The sequence below is a fragment of the Dasypus novemcinctus genome, chromosome 18 (assembly GCF_030445035.2).
Source record: "Dasypus novemcinctus isolate mDasNov1 chromosome 18, mDasNov1.1.hap2, whole genome shotgun sequence".
Classification (NCBI taxonomy): Eukaryota; Metazoa; Chordata; class Mammalia; order Cingulata; family Dasypodidae; genus Dasypus; species Dasypus novemcinctus.
This window is the reverse complement of record NC_080690.1, coordinates 23,006,394-23,025,126: the sequence shown is the minus strand read 5'-3', so window position 1 is coordinate 23,025,126 and position 18,733 is coordinate 23,006,394. Positions and strand designations below refer to the sequence as shown.

The 18,733-nt window shown below is 52.7% G+C and overlaps 2 protein-coding genes across 4 annotated transcripts; one reads left to right on the top strand and one right to left on the bottom strand.

Annotated features, from left to right (window-relative positions):
* Positions 1-316: 316 nt before the first annotated feature.
* On the bottom strand, positions 317-16,486 carry LOC101441901 (F-box/LRR-repeat protein 2). Of its 3 annotated transcripts, none has more exons than XM_058279872.1 (7): positions 16,416-16,486; positions 13,082-13,183; positions 3,031-4,023; positions 1,676-1,891; positions 1,415-1,540; positions 1,041-1,258; positions 317-942 (listed from the first exon to the last, which is right to left on the bottom strand). In XM_058279872.1, the coding sequence occupies exons 1-7, from the start codon at positions 16,437-16,439 to the stop codon at positions 774-776; spliced, it is 1,848 nt and encodes a 615-aa protein (XP_058135855.1). In that variant the 5' UTR covers positions 16,440-16,486; the 3' UTR covers positions 317-773. The 3 variants fall into 3 exon arrangements, with proteins under 3 accessions (XP_058135855.1, XP_071065228.1, XP_058135853.1); XM_071209127.1 differs by adding an exon at positions 4,540-5,852 and having other exon boundaries at positions 1,415-1,891; positions 16,416-16,471; XM_058279870.1 differs by having other exon boundaries at positions 1,415-1,891; positions 16,416-16,471.
* A 50-nt stretch (positions 16,487-16,536) lies between these two features.
* On the top strand, positions 16,537-18,686 carry TMEM208 (transmembrane protein 208). Its single transcript, XM_004460863.5, has 6 exons — positions 16,537-16,673; positions 17,300-17,395; positions 17,753-17,812; positions 17,892-18,028; positions 18,203-18,287; positions 18,398-18,686. The coding sequence occupies exons 1-6, from the start codon at positions 16,668-16,670 to the stop codon at positions 18,533-18,535; spliced, it is 522 nt and encodes a 173-aa protein (XP_004460920.1). The 5' UTR covers positions 16,537-16,667; the 3' UTR covers positions 18,536-18,686.
* The last annotated feature ends 47 nt before the right edge of the window (positions 18,687-18,733 follow it).

The window sequence follows — 18,733 nt, the reverse complement described above, 5'->3', positions numbered from 1 at the left end:
CTGGCTGGGACGAGTCCCTCCGCTGCAGGAGCTGCCCAGGGCTTATATGCTGGGAGAGACCTCCAGGCCTCTGGGGTCTCCTGCTGTCTTGGGAAGAAGCTAGGACCTGGTTGGATGTTAGCTCAGTGGGAAGCAGCCTGGGGCCAGTGTGGGGGCACCCGTGGGGCACTGGGCTGGGTGTGAGGAAGAAGATGCCTTTGTGCCTCTGGCATTTTCTGTCTGGCATTTTCTGTACAGTCACCCTTGGCCTGGACTAGGTCTCTTCAACTGAATGGGGAGGAGGGGGCCCTTCAGTCTGAGACCTTCAGATACCGAGTTAAGATCTAGAATTTTTAATCTTTTTTGTGTTTACAACAAAGGCCAGGGCTTGGCTGCTATAGTTCAGTGCTTCTGGAGGTCAGGAGAGCTCTTGTAAGGGCCAAAGGTGGGCACAGGCCTTAGGTCTGAGAAGTGTTGCAGAGCAAGAGGCACAGGGGCTACTCCTTCCCAGCAGCACACCCAAGACACCCGGGGGCCTGGTCTCCAGACCAGGGCTGAGGAAGGAGAGCAGGAGCTGGTGTGTCTAAGGGCCTGAGATGTGTAGCTGGAAGGCTGCTGCAGGGCTGTGGGGCAGATGGGCAGGAAGCCCCCTGGGTTGCCCTCCTTAGTCCCCCCCAAATTCTGGGAAAGGAGCTCTGGAGGCATGTAGCAGAGGGCGGCAGGGGTTACTGGTCAGACTCCAGATCAAGAGGCCAGTGTGGGGGACTATCAGGTGAAGGGTTGCTGACCTGGCCTCAGAGCGTTAGGGTCAGGTCAGCCCCTCCCACGAAGCGGGACTGGACGCAGGTCACCTGGGGCAGCTGGGCTTGGAAGCGCCTGACAGCAGCCATGTTGATACCGGGGCACATAGCCACATCCAACACGCGGAGCTGCTTGCACGCCTGCCCAATGGTATCCAGCGTTCTGCAGGGAGGCCCGGCATGAGTGCCTGCCCCACAGTGGGCCCAGCCCAGGCCCTGCACCGTGGCTCCCTCTCTCAGCATCGCTGCTCAGACACTCACTGCTCTGTGAGCTGACTGCAGCTAGACAAGTTGAGGTGCTGCAGCCTCCTCCAGGAGCCGACTGCCTGGGCCCAGCCCTCATCACTGAGGAGGTTGCAGTGACTCAGTGCCAAGTGTTCCAGGCTGGGACAGCCCCTGGCCACAGCTGCCAAGCCTTTGTCTGTGAGTGCCGGCAGGAGGCTTAATGACAGTTGCCTCAGCTGGGGGAACTGGAGTACCTGCAAGGATGGGGATGGGTAGCATCGTACCTTCCAGATCTCCCAAAACCAGCCAGAGGAGTGGCGGAGGTGGCAGAAGCCAAGGAGAAAAAGTCAGCCAGACTCCTGGCTCCAGGCCCAGGATCCTCAGCCCTTTCCATACCCCCAAACCCACACCTTGGCCAAACTTGCATCGGTCAGCTTGCTGCAGGCTGTGAGGTCCAACTCCTGCAGGGCCTGCAACATGAGCAAGGAGGGGCCCTGTGGCTTGGGAGAGGACTCCTTGAGGCCTGAGGCCTGATGCTGTGGAAAGAAACCCTTCTCAGATTTCCCCAGAGTTTGACCCTCAAGTGCTCCTAGAGAGAGACTTGAAAGGGACAGGAAGGCAGCCAAGACCAACAACCACCCTTCCTTGCATGACCTTGAGGGTCCCCGTACCTGGGGCCCCTGTGCAGGCTCCTCATTTGGCTCCTCCAGCCCCAGAAGCCCCCAGTCCTGGAGCTCCTTGCACCAAGCCAGGCGCAAGACTGAGAGGTGGGTAAGGTGGGTGCAGATGGCCTGCACACTCCGGTTGGTGAGGGCCACACAGGAGGATAAGTCTAGCACCCTGAGGCTTGGGCCCAGTACTGGGATCAGGGAGAACACTGAGGCATCCTAGGAGGGAAGTAGAGAAGGGGTACAGCGATGGAGAGGTGGTTTATACCTCTGTCACCAGGGCATGTGGCTGAAAGTCAGGTTTGGCAGGGGTCAGTAGGAAGGTTCTGCCCAAGGTTCCGATTCTCAGGTACTAGGGAGCTACCAGAGGAGTCCAAGGAGGGAAGCAACATGGCCCCTGTGCTGGTAGTTAGAGGATGGAGCGGACAGGGCAGGCCCTGGGGATGGAAGATCAGAGGAGGTGATTGGAGGGTAAAGGCCTAGACTACGGTTGGGACAGAAAGGATGCAGGTGGAAACTTCTAAGGTACCTGCCCTGCCAATGCTCACAGCCCCCTGACTGTATCTGATTGGAACGAGGATGGACATCTGACTCAAGCTGAGCCAGTCAGATACACTGCCTTGGGAATTTAAACCAGAACTGTGAGGTCATGGTGAGTGGCAAAGCAAGAGCTAAGGGCAGAGCAGAAAAAGCTGGCTGGCAGAGATGCAGAGAGGGGAGTGCAGAGGCATGAGAGTCAGCCCTAGGGACAGTAGGCGAGCAGCTTCGTGGCCTAGGGAAGATGGAGTGGGACAGCTGGGAGAGCCCTGGTGGGGAAACAACGTTGAGTGACATTTTTTAGGTTGTGAGTGCCCTGCTCACATTGATATGTTGAAGAATCAATTCACCAAAAGGACAAACTGATGTTGCCAAGATGGAGACCATCCAGAGGACAGGGCTGAGCCCTACTCAGGGGACTGGCTTCAGCCAAAAAATGACCCTGCTGCTCCCATATTGCATGACCCCCCTCCAGCCCTGCCATAGCACCCTTGGTGCCCTTTCACTGTGGGGCTTGGGTCCATCACCCTTTCACCAGTCTCCCCTGCCTCCAGAATGCCTGCCTGCAGCGCCTAACCCAGACTGCAGTAGCACCAAGCACTTGGCATGTGGGCCTTGGGCCACCTTGGGCCTGAGCTGCCCTGTCTCTTGGATCTCCCTCCAAATGGGCCCACAGTGGGGGCTGCAGGGAGGAGGCTGGCAGCAGCATTGTGCCCCGAGCTCAGTTCTTACTACTCTTCCTTGGACACAAACACTGGTGCCATGCACCCAGTTCTCAAGCCCCTGGCCCTGGAGAGGAAGGAAGGGGCTGGGACACTCACCTTGAGGGAGGAGCAGTAGGCCAGGCGGAGGGAGGCCAGTGGGGGGGGAGCTCCACACCGCGAGCCCAAGGCCTGGACCAGTTCCCGCCCATTCACCAAGCAGCACTCGGCCATGTCTAGGCTCCGCAGCTCCTGTAAGCCCCCGAGGGCCACACAGCCGGCATCCGTCAGCCGCTGCAGCTTCCCCAGGCTCAGGTGCTGCAGGTGCCGCAGGTTCCGGCTCACGGCCAGGAGCGCCTCATCAGCCAGCTCGGAGCAGCCACTGAGGTCCAGGGAGGTAAGGCATGGTTGCTGGCGGCAGAAGGCGGCCACGGCTTCTGTGGAGAGGTCCCGGCAGTTGTGCAGGCTCAGCTCCTGCAGCTGCAGCCCAGCCACCTGGCCCAGGGCCTGCAGGGCCTCGGGCAGCAAGCCCGTGCCACTCAGGTCCAGGGCCAGCAGCCTGCCAGCTCGCTCCTTCACGAACTGCAGCAGGTTGCGGAAGGAGAGGACGGAGCGGGAGGAGCCGTGGGGGCTGCTGGAGCTGCGGGCCAGGCTGAGCTCGAAGGTGAGGTGGCAGTAGGCCAAGGAGAGGCGCTCCAGGCTGGGGGCACAGCTGCTGAGCCGGTTGAAGCTGATGTCGGCCAGGTCCCGCAGGCCAGCCAGGCTGAGCTCACGCAGGCCACGTAATGCCTCCCGAACCCTCTGTGCTGTCTCGGGCTGAGCCAGCAGCGTGCCCGAGGAGAAGAGGCTGTTGCAGCCACTGAGGTCAAGACTGTGCAGGGCTGGGCAACCTAGGATCAGGGCCACGAAGGAGGCCTCCGTGAGGCTGCCCCCACTCAGGCACAAGCTCTGCAGGTGTGGGCCCAGGTGGTAAGCAACAGACTGCAGCACCTGGAGCGAAGCTGGAGAGCCGTCCAGGTTGGTCAGGCTGACAGAGGAGATGCCCCTGAGGCCCAGGCTCTTAATGGCCGGGAGGGAGGCAGAGGACGCAGGGATGTTGTACCGCACGTTTGCCTAAGGGGAGCAGCAAGCTGGAGTTAGCCCTTTGGCTTGATCAGGAGCAGGGCATGGGGTATGGTGGCAAGAGTTGGGCCCTTCCACAATGGAGGCCCACCACAGCATGTGACATCATATGTGGTTGAGGGGGGCTGGTGGCAAGTGGGAGTTGGGAAGACAAGTTAAACTGGGCTCGAGGGGAGATGACTATCGGGAGAGCAGTAGGGTAGTGATACGCTCAAGGATGCCAGAGTGCAGAGTTAGCGAGCTGAGTGTGGGAGGGTTGGGGTGTGACCGGGAAGGGGCCCAAGAGAGCCCCTAGGCCTAGGGTGGGGGTGGAAGGGCAAAGCATGGTGGACCCCCAACCCTTGGGACAATGAGAAGGAGGCCCAGAGGCCCTAAACTTAGCCTCCTAGCACAGGGGACTCAGAGCTTAGCATAAGCTAAGCCACCAGCCTCTCCCACTTGTTGAAAGCATATGAATAGCTCCCAGAATAGCTGAAGGCAGGAAGAAGCTAGGTAGGTGATACTCACCATCTCCTGTTGCCCGTGAGTCAGGTGGCTGGAGACAGGCAGCGAGGCCTAGGGCCCCTGCTGGCCACGGAGTGTGTCTGAGACTCATGAATGTTTGCAAGAAAATTCTGTGTGTTAGATGAAAGTGTGTGTGTGAGCTGACATATGGGGCCTCCTGGTATTGGGCCCTGGATGCTCCAGAGTTCAAGATTTGCTTGTGATCCCTGTGGCACATCTCTGGAGGACACCCATCTGTCCAGGTAAGGAAGGAGAAGCCTCCCATTCCTGTAGCAGGTGCTAAGAGAACAAATCTAAGGTGCCAAGGAAGTGGGGCTGTTTCATGAGGAATAGGGAAGCTTGGCCACAAATGGGGTTGGACCTAGGTGAGCTCAGGGCTGAAGTGCTGGGGAATAAACTTGTTTGTGTAGGAGTTTGGGGAGACCCCAGCTAAGGGGATGTTTTCATAGAACCGTCCCTGAGCTCAAGCCAGAGGGAGCCAAGTCAAGGTGGCCCAATCTGTGTGGACAGGCCTGTGGGGGAGGGGCAGGTAAGAGCTTGGCTTCTAAATCCTCATCCCCTTTCCTTACTCCCAGCAGATGCTACTCAAAAGAACCTCGTCTTAATGTATCAAAATGATCCTAAAAAAATTTTTTTTAAAATAAAAAGATCCTGATCCAGGAAAGCAAGCTCCCTGAAAAACCTATCCTGACAGTATTAGCAAAACCAAGTGGATGCTCCCTACTTGTATTCCACAGAACCCCATCAAAAGGGAATCAGGAAGTGGTAATTACACATGCTCTACGCCCCTACAAGATTCTCAGCAGGATTATTCCAGAAAGACACCTGAACACAGTCTGCACAGGCACAGCTGTCATCATGCGAAGGAGGGTGTGCTAGATTTGGGCATCATCCCCTGGTCTCTTTCCCAGGAACATGGTCCTTGTGGATAAGAACAGAGTACCACCCCACAAACCCCACAAACCTCCTCGTGGGCAGTGCCTCAGGGACAGGAAGGCTACAGGTGGGGCAGGGGGAAGATTCAGGAGAGATGGAGAGACCCCCCTGTGTGAGGGTGGGGAGGGGGAGGGAAAAGCTTTGGGAAAGAGAAGGTTAATGCCTCCAGCCATTTTCAAGGGCTGCAGGATAGAAGATTCAGTTGAGGATGAAGAGAGGAAACCTGGCTGGGGGAGGCAAGGCAGTGCTGGTTGCTGGGACAGCAGGTCCTCAGGTGCCCTCCCCCCCAGTGCTGTGACGGCAGGAGTCCAGGCTTCCTCCTTTCCCTTCCTGAGACCTGGCGGCTGGATGATGCTCCCGTCTCGTCTCCCACTGCCTCCCTAAGAACAAGGTAAACAGATGAGGGAGGACACTGGCAGTCACCCGAGAGCCCAAGTCAGGGCTGGCTGGTGGTAGCAAAGGCCAGGGACTGGCCTGAGGACTTCCAGCTCTCGGGGATGAGGGATTGAGAGGCCCAACCCACTTTCTGCTCTTTTTTCTTGATGCAGAGAGGGAAGCCTCTAAAGCATCACCCAGGGGCATTGCTCTGTTCCTTAGGTCATCTGGACTCAAACTGCAGGAGCCCAGGAGCAGCCTTTAGGGTATGTGTCACCAGAGGAGGGGGGGATAGCAGAGCAGCAGGCAGAAGCGGAGCTCCGAGGCTCTGGTCTTTGGCCCTGGTATAGGAAACTCCCCCTTCCTAGGCCTCAGGAAGATGCTCCTAGAGGCTCAGCAGAAGACTGTAAGGGCAGTTCTCCAGCTTCAGCCGCCCCACCCAGAGGGACCAACTAGCCCCCTGCTCTCCTCCTTTCCCAATGCTGGCACATTAGAGCAAAATCACTTGGGAAGTGCCCTCAACCTGCTGAAAATGACACACCTCCCTTGATTCTAGAAGGCCAGGATTTGGTTATACCTAGTGAAGCCCCACACTGAGACTGCAGGCATGTGTGCAAATGTGGAAACCCACCTGACCGAGAAAATGGGCCCCCTGTCTGTCTACCAGGAGAGCTTCCGTTCTCCTCAGAAGGCTGTCGAGGGTTTTGTCTCTAGAGAGGAGCCTCGGGCATCATTTTCAGAGGCTCTACCCGGCCTTCAGGCAGCAGAAGGAGCCAGAACACAGAAGCTGGGCTGTTGTGAATTCTTATTTCATGGTAACTAGCCCTGCAACAGGCTCCCTCCAGAAAGGGCCTTTGTTTGCTTTCTTATCTGAGGAAAATGGGGATTCAGTGAACAGTGGGGAATAGGAAATCACCAAGTCCAGCAGTGTAGCCTGGCCTGGTGAGGCCCAGGCCCCAGCTTGACCTTGGTCAGCCAGAAGTGCCTTGATCTTGCTGAGCACCTACAGCTGGAGGATGCCACCTCCTTATCGACCTGCTCACACCTTGGTACTGAGAGATGACTCCTGCCAGGAGGGTTCTGCAGACTGCTCTCTGGGCTGTGGTGGAGGTGGGCTATCAGCAGGGCCCTAGATGCTGGGGATCAGGCCTGGCTGCCCAGTGCTTGCACACCAAGTGGGGGTGAGTTTTGTGGAGGCACCAAACGCTCCTTCAACCTTCTATCTGAAGCTCAAGGTTAACTAGAATAGCCCAGATCTAAAATGGTGGATTCCCAACTCTGCCCCTTCTGCTCCCTCACTCCCTGATTCCTATTCAAATCTCACTGATATCCCCCGGGCCTGACTGCCCCCCTTGTTTCCTCTGCTTTCTCTTTCTTTGTGGGACTTCGAGGGGCCTCCCTCAACTACCCTCCCCAGTGCCCTCCTTGCCATCCCTCATGTTGTGGCCGATTCTCTGAGGGCAGACCAGCGCCTCCTCTGGGTCTGCGCTGGGGATGCAGGGTCTCCCCTCTGGCCTGCACCCTCAGCCTTGGCTGTCCCCACCCCTACCCCTGCCAGCTCTCTTCTCATCCCCCATAGGCTTTCTCCAGCCCCTGACCCCACTGCAGCACCCTCTAGCCTTCTCAGAGTTGACCTGACCTGCTTCCAAAAGAAATTAAAGCCATGGATGGGCATTCTCTCCTTTTTTCCTGCTCACATCCACCAACCTACTCCCGGCAGGACCCATCCTAATCTCCTCCTCCTCTGGCTTTTTTTGGTTCAAGATGATCCCCTACTCTTGGCCCAGGAGCCTGTCCCCACCTTCTCTGAGAACCATCCCTGCTGTCTCTGTCCATTCACTGCTCCTGCCTCAGAGTCCACAAGCATTCCAGAGTCTTAACAAAGAAAAGCCTCCCTTGATCCTGCACCCCTCTTCCTACCTCTCTGGTTTCTTCCCTTCCTTCTACAGACACTCTTCTTGAAAGCACATGGGCATACCTGTTGTCTGCTCATCAGCTGCTTCCCCTATTTACCCTTCTAGGCCCTGCCCCTGGGAACAGCTCCCCTCCAGCTGGCTCATCAACATCTTGGGGCTTCTCTGCAGACCTCCCACAAGGGTCCTCTCTGCCATGCCACCTGACAGGGATGGCCAGGCTCACCTGGCTGCTAGCTCCCACTGGGAGTTCTGCAACGCTTCCCTCTTTGTTTTCCTTCCACCTTCCAGCTTCCTCCCCATTGGCCTCTTGTGGAGTAACCAAAGAAGAGACCCATCCTACAGACCAGTGGGTTCCCCATGCATTGTTCCACCCCAGGACATACAACCTCCCCCCCCCCAATGTGCACCCTGGCTCAGACTGCATTTTGTCCCATGGGACCATCATTCCCAGCTACTTTATTTCTAGCCCACGCCTCTTTCCTGAACACCAGAACTTGGTGGTCCATTGCCTGATGGACCTAGCTCCAGATATACCCAAACAACACCCCCAAATCTCAGTTTACCATCTCATCCCCCCAAATATGCTCCTCTTAAACTCTCACCCAGGAAATGGATGTGGCTCAACTGATAGAACATCCGTCTACCATATGGAGGGTCCAGAGTTCAATTGCCAGGGCCTCCTGACCTGTGTAGTGAACTAGCCCATGCGCAGTGCTGCCATGCCATGCAGGGGCGCCCCACAAAGAGGTGCCCCATGCACAAGGAGTGCACCCCACAAGGAGTTGCCCTGCGTGAAAAAAAAAAGCATAGCCCACCCAGGAGTGGTGCCACATGGAGAGCTGACACAGCAAGATGATGCAACAAAAAAAAGGATGCAGATTCCTGGTGCAAGTGGACACAGAAGAACACACAGGGAATGGACACAGAGAGCAGACAACGGGGCGGGGGCGGGGTGGGCAGGCAAGGGGAGAGAAATATATAAAATAAATCTTTAAAAAAAAACTCTGGGAAGTGGACTTGGCCCAGTGGTTAGGGCATCCATCTACCACATTGGAGGTTCGCGGTTCAAACCCTGGTCCTCCTTGACCCGTGTGGAGCTGGCCCACGTGCAGTGCTGATGCGTGCAAGGTGTGCCCTGCCATGCAGGGGTGCCCCCCATGTAGGGGAGTCCCATGCGCAAGGAGTGCGCCCCATAAGGAGAGCCACCCAGCGCGAAGGAAAGTGCAGCCTGCCCCGGAATGGCGCCACACACATGGAGAGCTGACACAAGATGACGCAACAAAAAAAACCACAGATTCCTGTGCTGCTGACAACAACAGAAGCAGACAAAGAAGAACACGCAGCAAATAGACACAGAGAACAGACAACTGGGGCAGGGTAAGGGGAAAGAAAGAAAGAAAGAAATCTTAAAAAAGAAAAACAAAAAAGCAAAAAAACTCCCACCCACTTCACTAAGTCACCCAAGTTAGAAATCTGAGAGTCATCTTAGACTCTTCCTCCCCTCCCCCCAACATCCACAATGACACAAAGTCCCTTCTATTCCATTTCCTTGATATACTGAAATATGTTCTTCTGCTCCACCCTCACTGCTTCTGCTTTGGTCCTGGCCTCTGTCTCTCCCACTCCCATCTTTTTAGGCAAATCTGACTCTTCTTCAAATTCTTGGATGGCTGTCCAATTCTACAGGACAGAGGCTAAGCTTCCTAGCTGATGGTCAAGACCTCCTAGGTCAGACTCCTGCCTACTTCTTCAGCCTTAGCTCTTCTCAAGCCTCCCCTCACCCCCGCCACCCCAGCTCTGGGAATGCCAACTTCTGATCATCTTCATGCTTCCATGCCTCTGCTCAGGGGCTTTATCTGTTTGGGAGGGAGATTTTGCTCTTCCTTACTCCTATCTGTCTATTTAGGAAATATGGATTCCTTTCTTGAGATTCAGCCCAAGCATCCCCTTCTCCTCGCAGCTGTTCTGAATGCTTTCTCTGCACCCCCAAGCTGCCTCACACACCATCCCCTTTTTGCTTGTGTTGGTTTCCCCTTATTTCACCACAAACTCCCTGAGTGCTATGTCTTTCTCAGCCCTGAATGCCCAGGGCCCAGCCCGCTGCCAGGCACAGAGCAGCAGCATGGGCACCCGAGAGGTGGAGGCCTTCCCCCACTGCTCGCTGCCTCCCCATGCGCTCTGGCAATTTTCAGTCCTCCTTCTGCCTGGGACTATTCCCAGCCTCTGCTTGAAGCCTCTACCTCTCTCCTCATTCCCTTGAGACAACTTGGCCTCTAAATTCACAGAGCAAAGAGGCCACTCTTTGCAGGAACTTCCTTGATAAACATCCTGAAGGAAATTTGCAGGAACTTCCTCAGCAAACCTCTCCACATTTCTACCCCCACCCTTCCACTTCCACAGGAGGAGAGGTGACATCCTGCTATCCAAGATCAAGCCCTGTATGCTGGAGCCCTCCTCTGCCACTGTCTCTGCCACCAACTTCGGGGCCATCCGTATCCTTCCTGTACTCCCTCCATTCACACCTCCTCTCTAGTGACCAGCTTGCTTCAGCATAATGACACGTGGGAGTTTTCTCCCAATTGAAAACCTTTTGGCAAAGTTTTATCTCAATGTTAAAGTTCTTGAATTTGATAACTATACTTAAAGCCATTACATAAGTGAATATCCTTGCTCTTAAGAAATGTGCATAGAAGTGTTAAACGTGTTCAAGGAGCATTATGTATACAATCTACTCTCAAATGTTTAGAAAACTGATAGATAAATAGGAAGATAGATGGGTAAATAGAATGATATAAATGTGGCAAAATGCTAAAATTGGATCTGGGTATTTGGGGGGGAGGGGTTCATTGGAGTCCTCTGTGGGATTTTTATTATTTTTGCAACTTTCCTATAAGTTTGAATTTATTTTAAACTAAAGAGTTTAAGGGGAAAAAAAAACTTTGTCAAGCCCACCTCAACCTCTCATTATTGCTTTATTTATTTCCTTCCTTTCACAATTAAATTTCTTGCAAGTGAGTTTACTCTCTACACTTCCTTTCTTCTCTCATTCACTCCTCAAACCACCTGGCTTTTTTTCCCAGATGCCAGATGTTGCCGAGGCCACTGGTGGCCTCCCTAGATATTAAATACCATGAACACTGTTCTCCGTTTTGCTTAGTCCGTTGTGAGATTTGACACTGTTAGTCATCCACTTGATCCTTTAAGTGCTCTCTAGGGTCTGTCTCCTCAACCACCTCCGAAGGGGTCTCCTTGCCACACCCTGAGACTGGGGTCGCCCTCCCTCTGCACCCTCCCCACACCCTGGGGCATTTCCTGGGCCTGCTTTCCTAGACTCCTTATGCACCCTCCCTCATTCTTTAATGACAAAAGTCTACCTTTATTGATCAGACCCCTCCCTTGAATGCCTGACCCAGAAATCCAACCACCAACTGGACCTCACTATCTGCATGTCTCACACACCAACTTCAACAAGCCCCAAACCAAATTCCTGTAAACTGTGAGCTCAGTGACACTGCATTGGTAACTTGACAACAGATCCTACCTACAAATTCACATTTAAATACATGACAAAGGAGGAATTTCAACCCAGAGGCTGGTAAGGGGAAATATGCATAAATGGTATTTGGGCTATCTGAAAAATAATTAGCTTCTTACCTAATAACATAAGTCAAAATAAATGTCACAAACAAAAACATTAACATAAAAATTTAAACTATGAAACAAGACAAATGTGAGGGTATATTTATCAAATCTCTGAAGAGGCAAAGGAATTTTAAAACACAATGGGGGAAGCAGATGTGGCCCAAGCAACTGGCTCCCAGCTACCCCTATGGAGGGTCCCGGGTTTGATTCCCAGGGTCTCCTGGTGAAGGCAAGCTAGCCCATGCTGCAGAGAGCTGGCTCACACTGCAAAAACAACAAGAATAACAAAAAGAAAAAAACCACAATAGAAGGAAGTGGATGTGGCTCAAGCAGTTGGGCACCTGCCTACCACATGGGAGGTTCCAGGTTCAGTTCCCAGTGCCTCCTAAAGAAGATGAGCAAGACAGTGTGGGGCTGTCATAATAAGATGACACAAGGAGGAAACACAATGAGAGACACAAAAAACTGGGAGTAAAGGTGGCTCAAATGCTTGGGCACCTCCCTCCTACATGGGAGGTCCTGCATTCAGTTCCCAGTGCCTCCTAAAAAAGAAGACGAGCAGACAACAAATAGACACAGAGAGCAGACAGCAAGTGCAAACAATGGAGGGAGGAAGTAAATTTAAAAAATGAATCTTAAAATAAATAAAACACAATGGAAGATATACAAAAGAACAAGCTGTTCTGAATCAACAACATATAAATTTAACTTCTGAACCTTATAAATAAACACGTATCTACAAATCAAAAGGCAAATATACTAGAAATATATCAATAAATATGCAAAAGATTAATGTCTTTAATATATAAAAAGTTCATACAAATTGATAAGAAAAATACTAAGACTCCAGTAGTTAAATGGACAAAGAACATAAATAAACAAAAGGGAGAAATACATGTGGCCAACAAATGAGAAAAACTGTTCAACCTCAATAACAATCAAAGAAATAAAAATTAGAACAATGAGCTATCACAGCTTGCATTACAAACTGCATTCACCTCCTGGCTGAGCTATCTTCCTACACTCAGTTTCTCCCTCTCCAGTCTACTCTGCACTGCAGAATTCTAAAACACAAATCACATCATGTCACTTCCCTGCCTTAAAAATCCTTTAAAGGCTCCACTATGGCAATCAGGAGAAAGCCTTTGGCATACCTGCCAGTTTACAGTCTGACTCCCTTCCAGCCTCCTCTCCTCCAACTTTGGCCCTCTCCATCCAAATCATATGGAGTTCCTTGGGTGGTTGTTTCCAGAACTCTTCTACCCTACCCTTGGTGCCTTCACCTGTGCTGATACCAGTCCTAGAAAATCAACCTTCCTCCACATTTCATTCCTTCAGGAAGCCTTCCCTGACTCAGCCAGTCCTCCTCATGTCCTTCCTGTTCCCGAGGCACCCTTTCACTTCAGTGTGCTAGCACCGACACAGGACAGTGTGATTATTCACATGCTCATCTTTCTCCTCTGCAGGACCGTGAGTGCCTTGGGGAAGGGAACTATGTCTTATTCCTCAAGACAGCCTGAGCACTATACCTGGAACCAAGCAGGTACTCAGTAAACATGAGCTCAACAGATGGATGGATGGATGGACAGACGGATGGGTGTACGGACGAGCAGGTCCATAAGCAAACTGAAGTGAGAGACAACTGACAACAGGCTAGATTAGGCTGGGCACCTTACCTCCTGCAGGGCATTCTGGGCTGCAGAGTACCAAGCCCGACTCACGAGAGAGGCCTCTTTCTGATCAGACAGAGGTAGGAAGCTCAGAATATACGTGAGCATCTGAGGGAAAAAGACAGGGCATTGGGGGCTGTTAGAGCTGCGGGCCTTTGGAACCTACTCCAGCTAAGAGAGCAGTGGGTCTTAGGGAACTAGTTCATCTTAGTTCTAAGCTTAACAGAGAGAGAATTCACTTCTCCTCTGTTGTTACTGTGAACAAACCTTCCCTAGTCCTCTTTGGGTGCAAGCTTGTCTCGAATGAGAAAATTAAACTTCCTGCCCAGATTGATAGAAAAAGCCTGGGCACTGGGGTCAGATAAACTTCGTTTGAATCTTTACTCTGTCAACTGATTTCTCTGAGCCCTGTTTTCCTTACTTGTAAAATGGCAAAGGTAGTGAGATTTAAATGGGTTGTTGTGAGATTAAATTAACATAGGAAAGTAGCTTACATAGGATCTGGAACATATAGAGTACCCTGCTAATATTGTTTATTTCCTCTAGGATCTGGAACATATCAAGTACCTGTTAATATTGTTTATTTCCTCTAGTTCTTTCTCCTTTCACAATTTAGGTGGGTGGTCTCTCATTGATTTAACAAGAAAAGCAAAATAACTCTCTTAATTCTTTCCATATTCCAGTCGCGTGTTCTTGTCCTCTGATCCTCTGGAAGCCACACTTCTTTCTCCTGGCCTCATAGATCAGGCTCTGGGAACATGCCCTTTCCCCACCTTTCCACTGTCACCTCCCCTCCTCAGCTGCCTGTTAAGATATGACCCTTGTAAAACCCAGCCTGGGAGTCTCAGACTCTGGCCTCACCTACACTGTCTGAGGCTGGGGGTTGTGAGGTTGGAGGCCCTATATGGCACTAGTGTGAGACTGGGAAGAATTTCATACTAATTATTATTTTCTTTTGGACTCTTCCCTGCTAGAATCCTATAATACTGTGTTTTCTAGAGCTCTACCAAGGACTCCAGTTGCTCAGTTTCTGGATTCTTCTGTGCTCCCAGGGCTTGGTCCTCAGTCTTTTGGTTTTTGTTCACTTTCCAGGATAATCAATTAATTTGCATGGCTTCAACAGTTACTCTATAGGAAAAACCAGTAATTCAATATCCCTACATTATCCTACCACCCAAGTCCAGTATCACCAACTGTCCTCTAGATTCTTTACCCAAATGTTTCACCATCACCTTAATCTCAGCACATCCAAATACAAATCATAATCTGCCCTGAGTCCAAAACAGCTCCTCCTCCCAACTTTCGCCTTCACTGCACCCCATCTGAAGATCTCCTCATGCTCTTCTGTCCCTAACTCCCAGACACAGGTGTAAAGCACAGGCTTCAGACCAGGCTAACTTAGATTCCCTCAAATCCTTGCTCCACTACTTCCTAGGTAGGTGACCTGTGTGATCTTGGGCATTTACTTGACCTTTTTGAGCCACAATTTCCATACCTGTAAAATGGATATGTTAAAAATCTAGACCATTTATATATATAAATAATGTGCTCAGCACCTAGATGTTCCATAAATGGTTTCTACGATTAAAACGTCATTCTTTGAAACATCACCACCTTAGCACTCAGATCTTCATCACCCCACACCTGGATTTCTTCCACCATCTCCCACCTGACCTCCCTGCCTTTAGGCTCATCCTTGCTAGTCCATTCTGCACATTGTCACAAGATTAATTTTCCTAAAACACAGTTTTCAGTCCCAATATACCCCTGATGTAAACCTTTAGGGTTTCTCAGTATCCTCAAGACAGTATCTCCACTCCTGGGTCAGCACTTCCAGGCCTCCATGACCATATGGGCCTACTGATCCTAGAACTTCCCCAGCCGGGTCTCCCTAATGTCCTACAAACACAGCATGTCTATTTCCTTTTGCCTATGTGGTCCTCATTCCTGGAATGTTCTTCCTTAAACCAGACCTCACCAGTCCATTCTAATTTCTCCTTCCCTTCTCTGATTCTGAGAAGGTACTCAGTCAATACTTACTGGATTGAAAAAAGGATGGACAAGGACCCAGTTCTCTAACCAATTTCACCAAAAATTCGCTCAAGGAAGGGTGGACAAAGAAAGCAGATCATTACTGAGGATAATGACTTGTGAGAATAGCCTTCAGGGCCATAGAGACTAGACATGGAGAAAAGAACACTGATGGGCTCTGGGACTAACTAAGCCCCCATCCCCAGAGGGAGGCAGGGCAACCTGTCTGAGCGAAGGTAAGATAGTGGCCAGGCTGTCTTCTGGAGCTGAGCAGCCAACTCAATGAGTAAAGGGAGAGGGGAGCAAGCCCGTCCTCACTGAGGGGAGGAAACACCATTTCTTGAACTGAGAAGAGAGGCTTCTCTTCTTCCTAGAGGGGCTAGAGGAGGCAGCACTAAGGATGGAGTGGCCATCCCATGAATCCCATCCCCAGGGGCTAGTAGATACATGATCTGTCATCCCTGGGCCCATGGGGATGGAATGGATACCTTCTGGGGCCAAAGCGGAAAAGGAATACCATCCCAGCATGCTCACTGGGGTGAGAGCAGGCCTACTCTTGCTAAGAGGAGGAAGCTGCATTCCAGAACCAATGGGGGAAAGGACAGTCTGTTTTCCGTGGGCAAGGGTAGGGGGTGCCAACTCCCAGGGTAAAAGGGATGAAGAGGCTACCCCAAGAGGACACTGGGGAAAAAACATGTTATCCCTCCAGCTGGCTGACAGGGGCAAAGCTATTTTGCTCCAAGCTAAAGACAGGATGCAGACATCACAACGGGTCGAGGTCAGGGCGGCCATCACTAGGGGTCAAAAGAGTGGGAGAATTCCTGTCTTCGCTGAAGAAACTCAGCGACCATCCTCGGACTTGATGGGGTGGGGCGCGGTCTGTCTCCCACCGTCAAGAGAAGGGGTTAGCCAGCTCTCGGGACGAATGGAATGGAACCATTACAAGGGACAACAGGGATAAGATCAGTTACCCTTCGGCAACGATGGGGTAGAGCAGACATCTTCCAGAACTGATGGGAGGGGCGGCCATTTCAAAGGAAGGAGGGCAGGCAGAGTCTGTTGCCACCAAAGTGACAGAGCATCACCTGGGGCCGATGGGGAAGGAAATGATGTTCTCCTAAGCGAAGGGACGGAGTGGCCCAAAGGTGGGGCCGTTACCCAAAAGCTTGCAGGTCCCGGGGTCCGCCCGGCGGGTCGTTTCTGCCAGGCGGGCGGGGCCGGGCGAGCTGTTTGACAGCCCCTCCCCACAGCCCGGGACCCTGAAGGCGGGGCCTGTCCCGAGCTAGGCCTGAGGGCGGTCTCCTCTCACCTCCAGGGGTAGCGACTCCGCCATCGCAATCCCTGCCGCCTCCGCCCCCGCGCAACGCTTTCTGGGAAATGTAGTCCTACCGGCTGTAGGGCGGAGCTTAGGAAGGAAGCGGACTCCACTTCCGTTCCATTCCCGTCCCAGTTGTGACGACTTTGGTCCGCACCGGAAGCGCTGCTCTGCCGATGTGTTACCTACTATCTGCAGTTTCGGTCGCTCTCCCTTCTTCCCCTGGCTGGGTATTTGCGTTGCACCATGGCGGTGAGTAGGGCAGGTAGGACTGCGTCCACATCGGCAAAGCATCCCCGGGGCTGGGAGTCTGAAAGCAGAGAAAGGACATCAGGTTATGCGGGGTTGGCCGGAGGGAGGCGCTGTCCTGTGACCGGACAGTACTAGAGAGCCGGAGGGGGCGGGTGTCAACGGTGCAGGGCCGTACCATAACTGGTGCCGGTGGGGTAGTCTTCCCTAGGCCTGTCAGGACCAGAACAGGGTAGTGATCTGAGGGGCCTGATGAGGGTGGGCTTCAGCCTAGACTAGGGCTACTCCAGCATAGGCCGAAGAGGGTCCCCATTCAGCCCTAGTCAGGAATTCCCCAGGAGAGGGGCTTTGACTCAAAGCTGGACCTTATCAGGGGAGTCAGAGGCGGCATCAGCCTAGGGTTGGATTGCTCCAGGGCAAACAGTAGGCGATAATTGGGGATGCTGGAAAAATGATCAGTTCTAGGTGGGATGAACTGGAGGAGCGGTGGACATTCCCGTGCTAGGTTTGAATACCATGGAGAACTGGCTGGGGTGCGGATGGAACTTCTTAGCTAACCAGACTGGTCCGGGAGTGGAAAGGACCCTGGCTGAGGAGGACTCTGACAGCATCTCACCATCCCTCTGCAGCCCAAGGGCAAAGTGGGCACAAGAGGAAAGAAGCAGATATTTGAAGAGAACAGAGAGACCCTGAAATTCTACTTGCGGATCATACTGGGGGCCAATGTAAGTGTCTGCCCTTACTTCCAGGCCCTTCCCTAGTTCCACAGCCCTCAACCCTCTTTTGTGGGGGACTGGTGGGATGTATCAGCGACAAGTTCAGAAGAAAACTCCAGTAAAAAAGAAGTCAGTGTATGAGCCCAGGCTGGATTCGATTGCTCCCTCCACTCTGAATAGAGTGGGACTTTTTTCCTGGGTTGACCTAGGTATCAGAGGAGGAGTCTAGGTACTCAGGTTTCAGGTCCCTTTTCTCCCCATCCTATAAAAGCAGCCTGGCTCCTCCCATAGTCTGGACTTTTGGTTAGGGGACAGTCCATGGCTTGGGGTGGCTTTTGACCTACCTGACCCTGAATTTGCTTATAGGCCATTTACTGCTTTGTGACCTTGGTGTTTTTCTACTCATCTGCCTCTTTTTGGGCCTGGGTAAGTATCCCCCCATTGTGGGAAGGGATGAGTGCATACAGTCAGTAGCTGGCCTTTCACACTCTTCCTTGCCCTGCAGATGGCCCTAGGCTTTAGTCTGGTAGTCTATGGGGCCAGCTACCATTCCATGAGCTCGATGGCACGTGCAGCCTTCTCTGAGGATGGGGCCCTGATGGATGGTGGCATGGACCTCAACATGGAGCAGGGCATGGCAGAGTGAGTGTCCCCCGCCGCTGGCCCAGGTGAGCGGCCCCAGGACTGGGACGCTGGGGCCAAGAGGCCCAGATAACCCAAGACCTACAGCTGCCCACAGCTCAAGGAGGGTGGAACGGAGCCGAACTGGGGTCTAGCTACAATCTTTGGCCCTTGAAACCTCCCTTCTATTCACAGGCACCTTAAGGATGTGATCTTACTGACAGCCATTGTGCAGGTGCTCAGCTGCTTCTCTCTCTACATCTGGTCCTTCTGGCTTCTGGTACGTAGGCTGCAGGGAGATGGGATGGGGCTCCCAAGAAGGGGCTAGGGCATCCAACCTACCCATCTTCCATTCCTATACCTGGCTTCAAGTCACCTTCTCTCTCTTAGGCTCCAGGCCGGGCCCTTTACCTCCTGTGGGTAAATGTGCTAGGTCCCTGGTTCACAGCAGACAGTGGTGCCCCAGCCCCAGAGCACAACGAGAAACGGCAGCGCCGACAGGAACGGCGGCAGATGAAGCGGTTATAGCCACTGACTTTGAGGCCACAGGTTGCTGGGCCCTGAGCGACTCTTTATCAGGCTGCATGGTCCCCATGCCAGGAGCACTGAGGGCCTAGTTCAGGGGCCAAAAGTAGTCTGAGGTATAGGATTTTTGAATAAACGGCTGAGAATGTGCTAATGCCCGTGTGAGTGAGCCAGTCCTTTGGTATTTCCCTCCTGCTACAG

What these genes read in the sequence shown, in the direction of transcription:
- LOC101441901 (XM_058279870.1), bottom strand. Translation starts at nt 16,439, where the DNA reads ATGGCGGAGTCGCTACCCCTGGAG. An exon ending in CCTACTGCTCCTCCCTCAAG is followed by an intron (nt 1,892 to 3,030) that starts GTGAGTGTCCCA and finishes CTTCCCTCCTAG; the next exon opens with GATGCCTCAGTGTTCTCCCT. An exon ending in TGCAGTCAGCTCACAGAGCA is followed by an intron (nt 943 to 1,040) that starts GTGAGTGTCTGA and finishes GCCTCCCTGCAG; the next exon opens with AACGCTGGATACCATTGGGC.
- TMEM208 (XM_004460863.5), top strand. An exon ending in CTGCCTCTTTTTGGGCCTGG is followed by an intron (nt 17,813 to 17,891) that starts GTAAGTATCCCC and finishes CTTGCCCTGCAG; the next exon opens with ATGGCCCTAGGCTTTAGTCT. An exon ending in ATGGAGCAGGGCATGGCAGA is followed by an intron (nt 18,029 to 18,202) that starts GTGAGTGTCCCC and finishes TTCTATTCACAG; the next exon opens with GCACCTTAAGGATGTGATCT.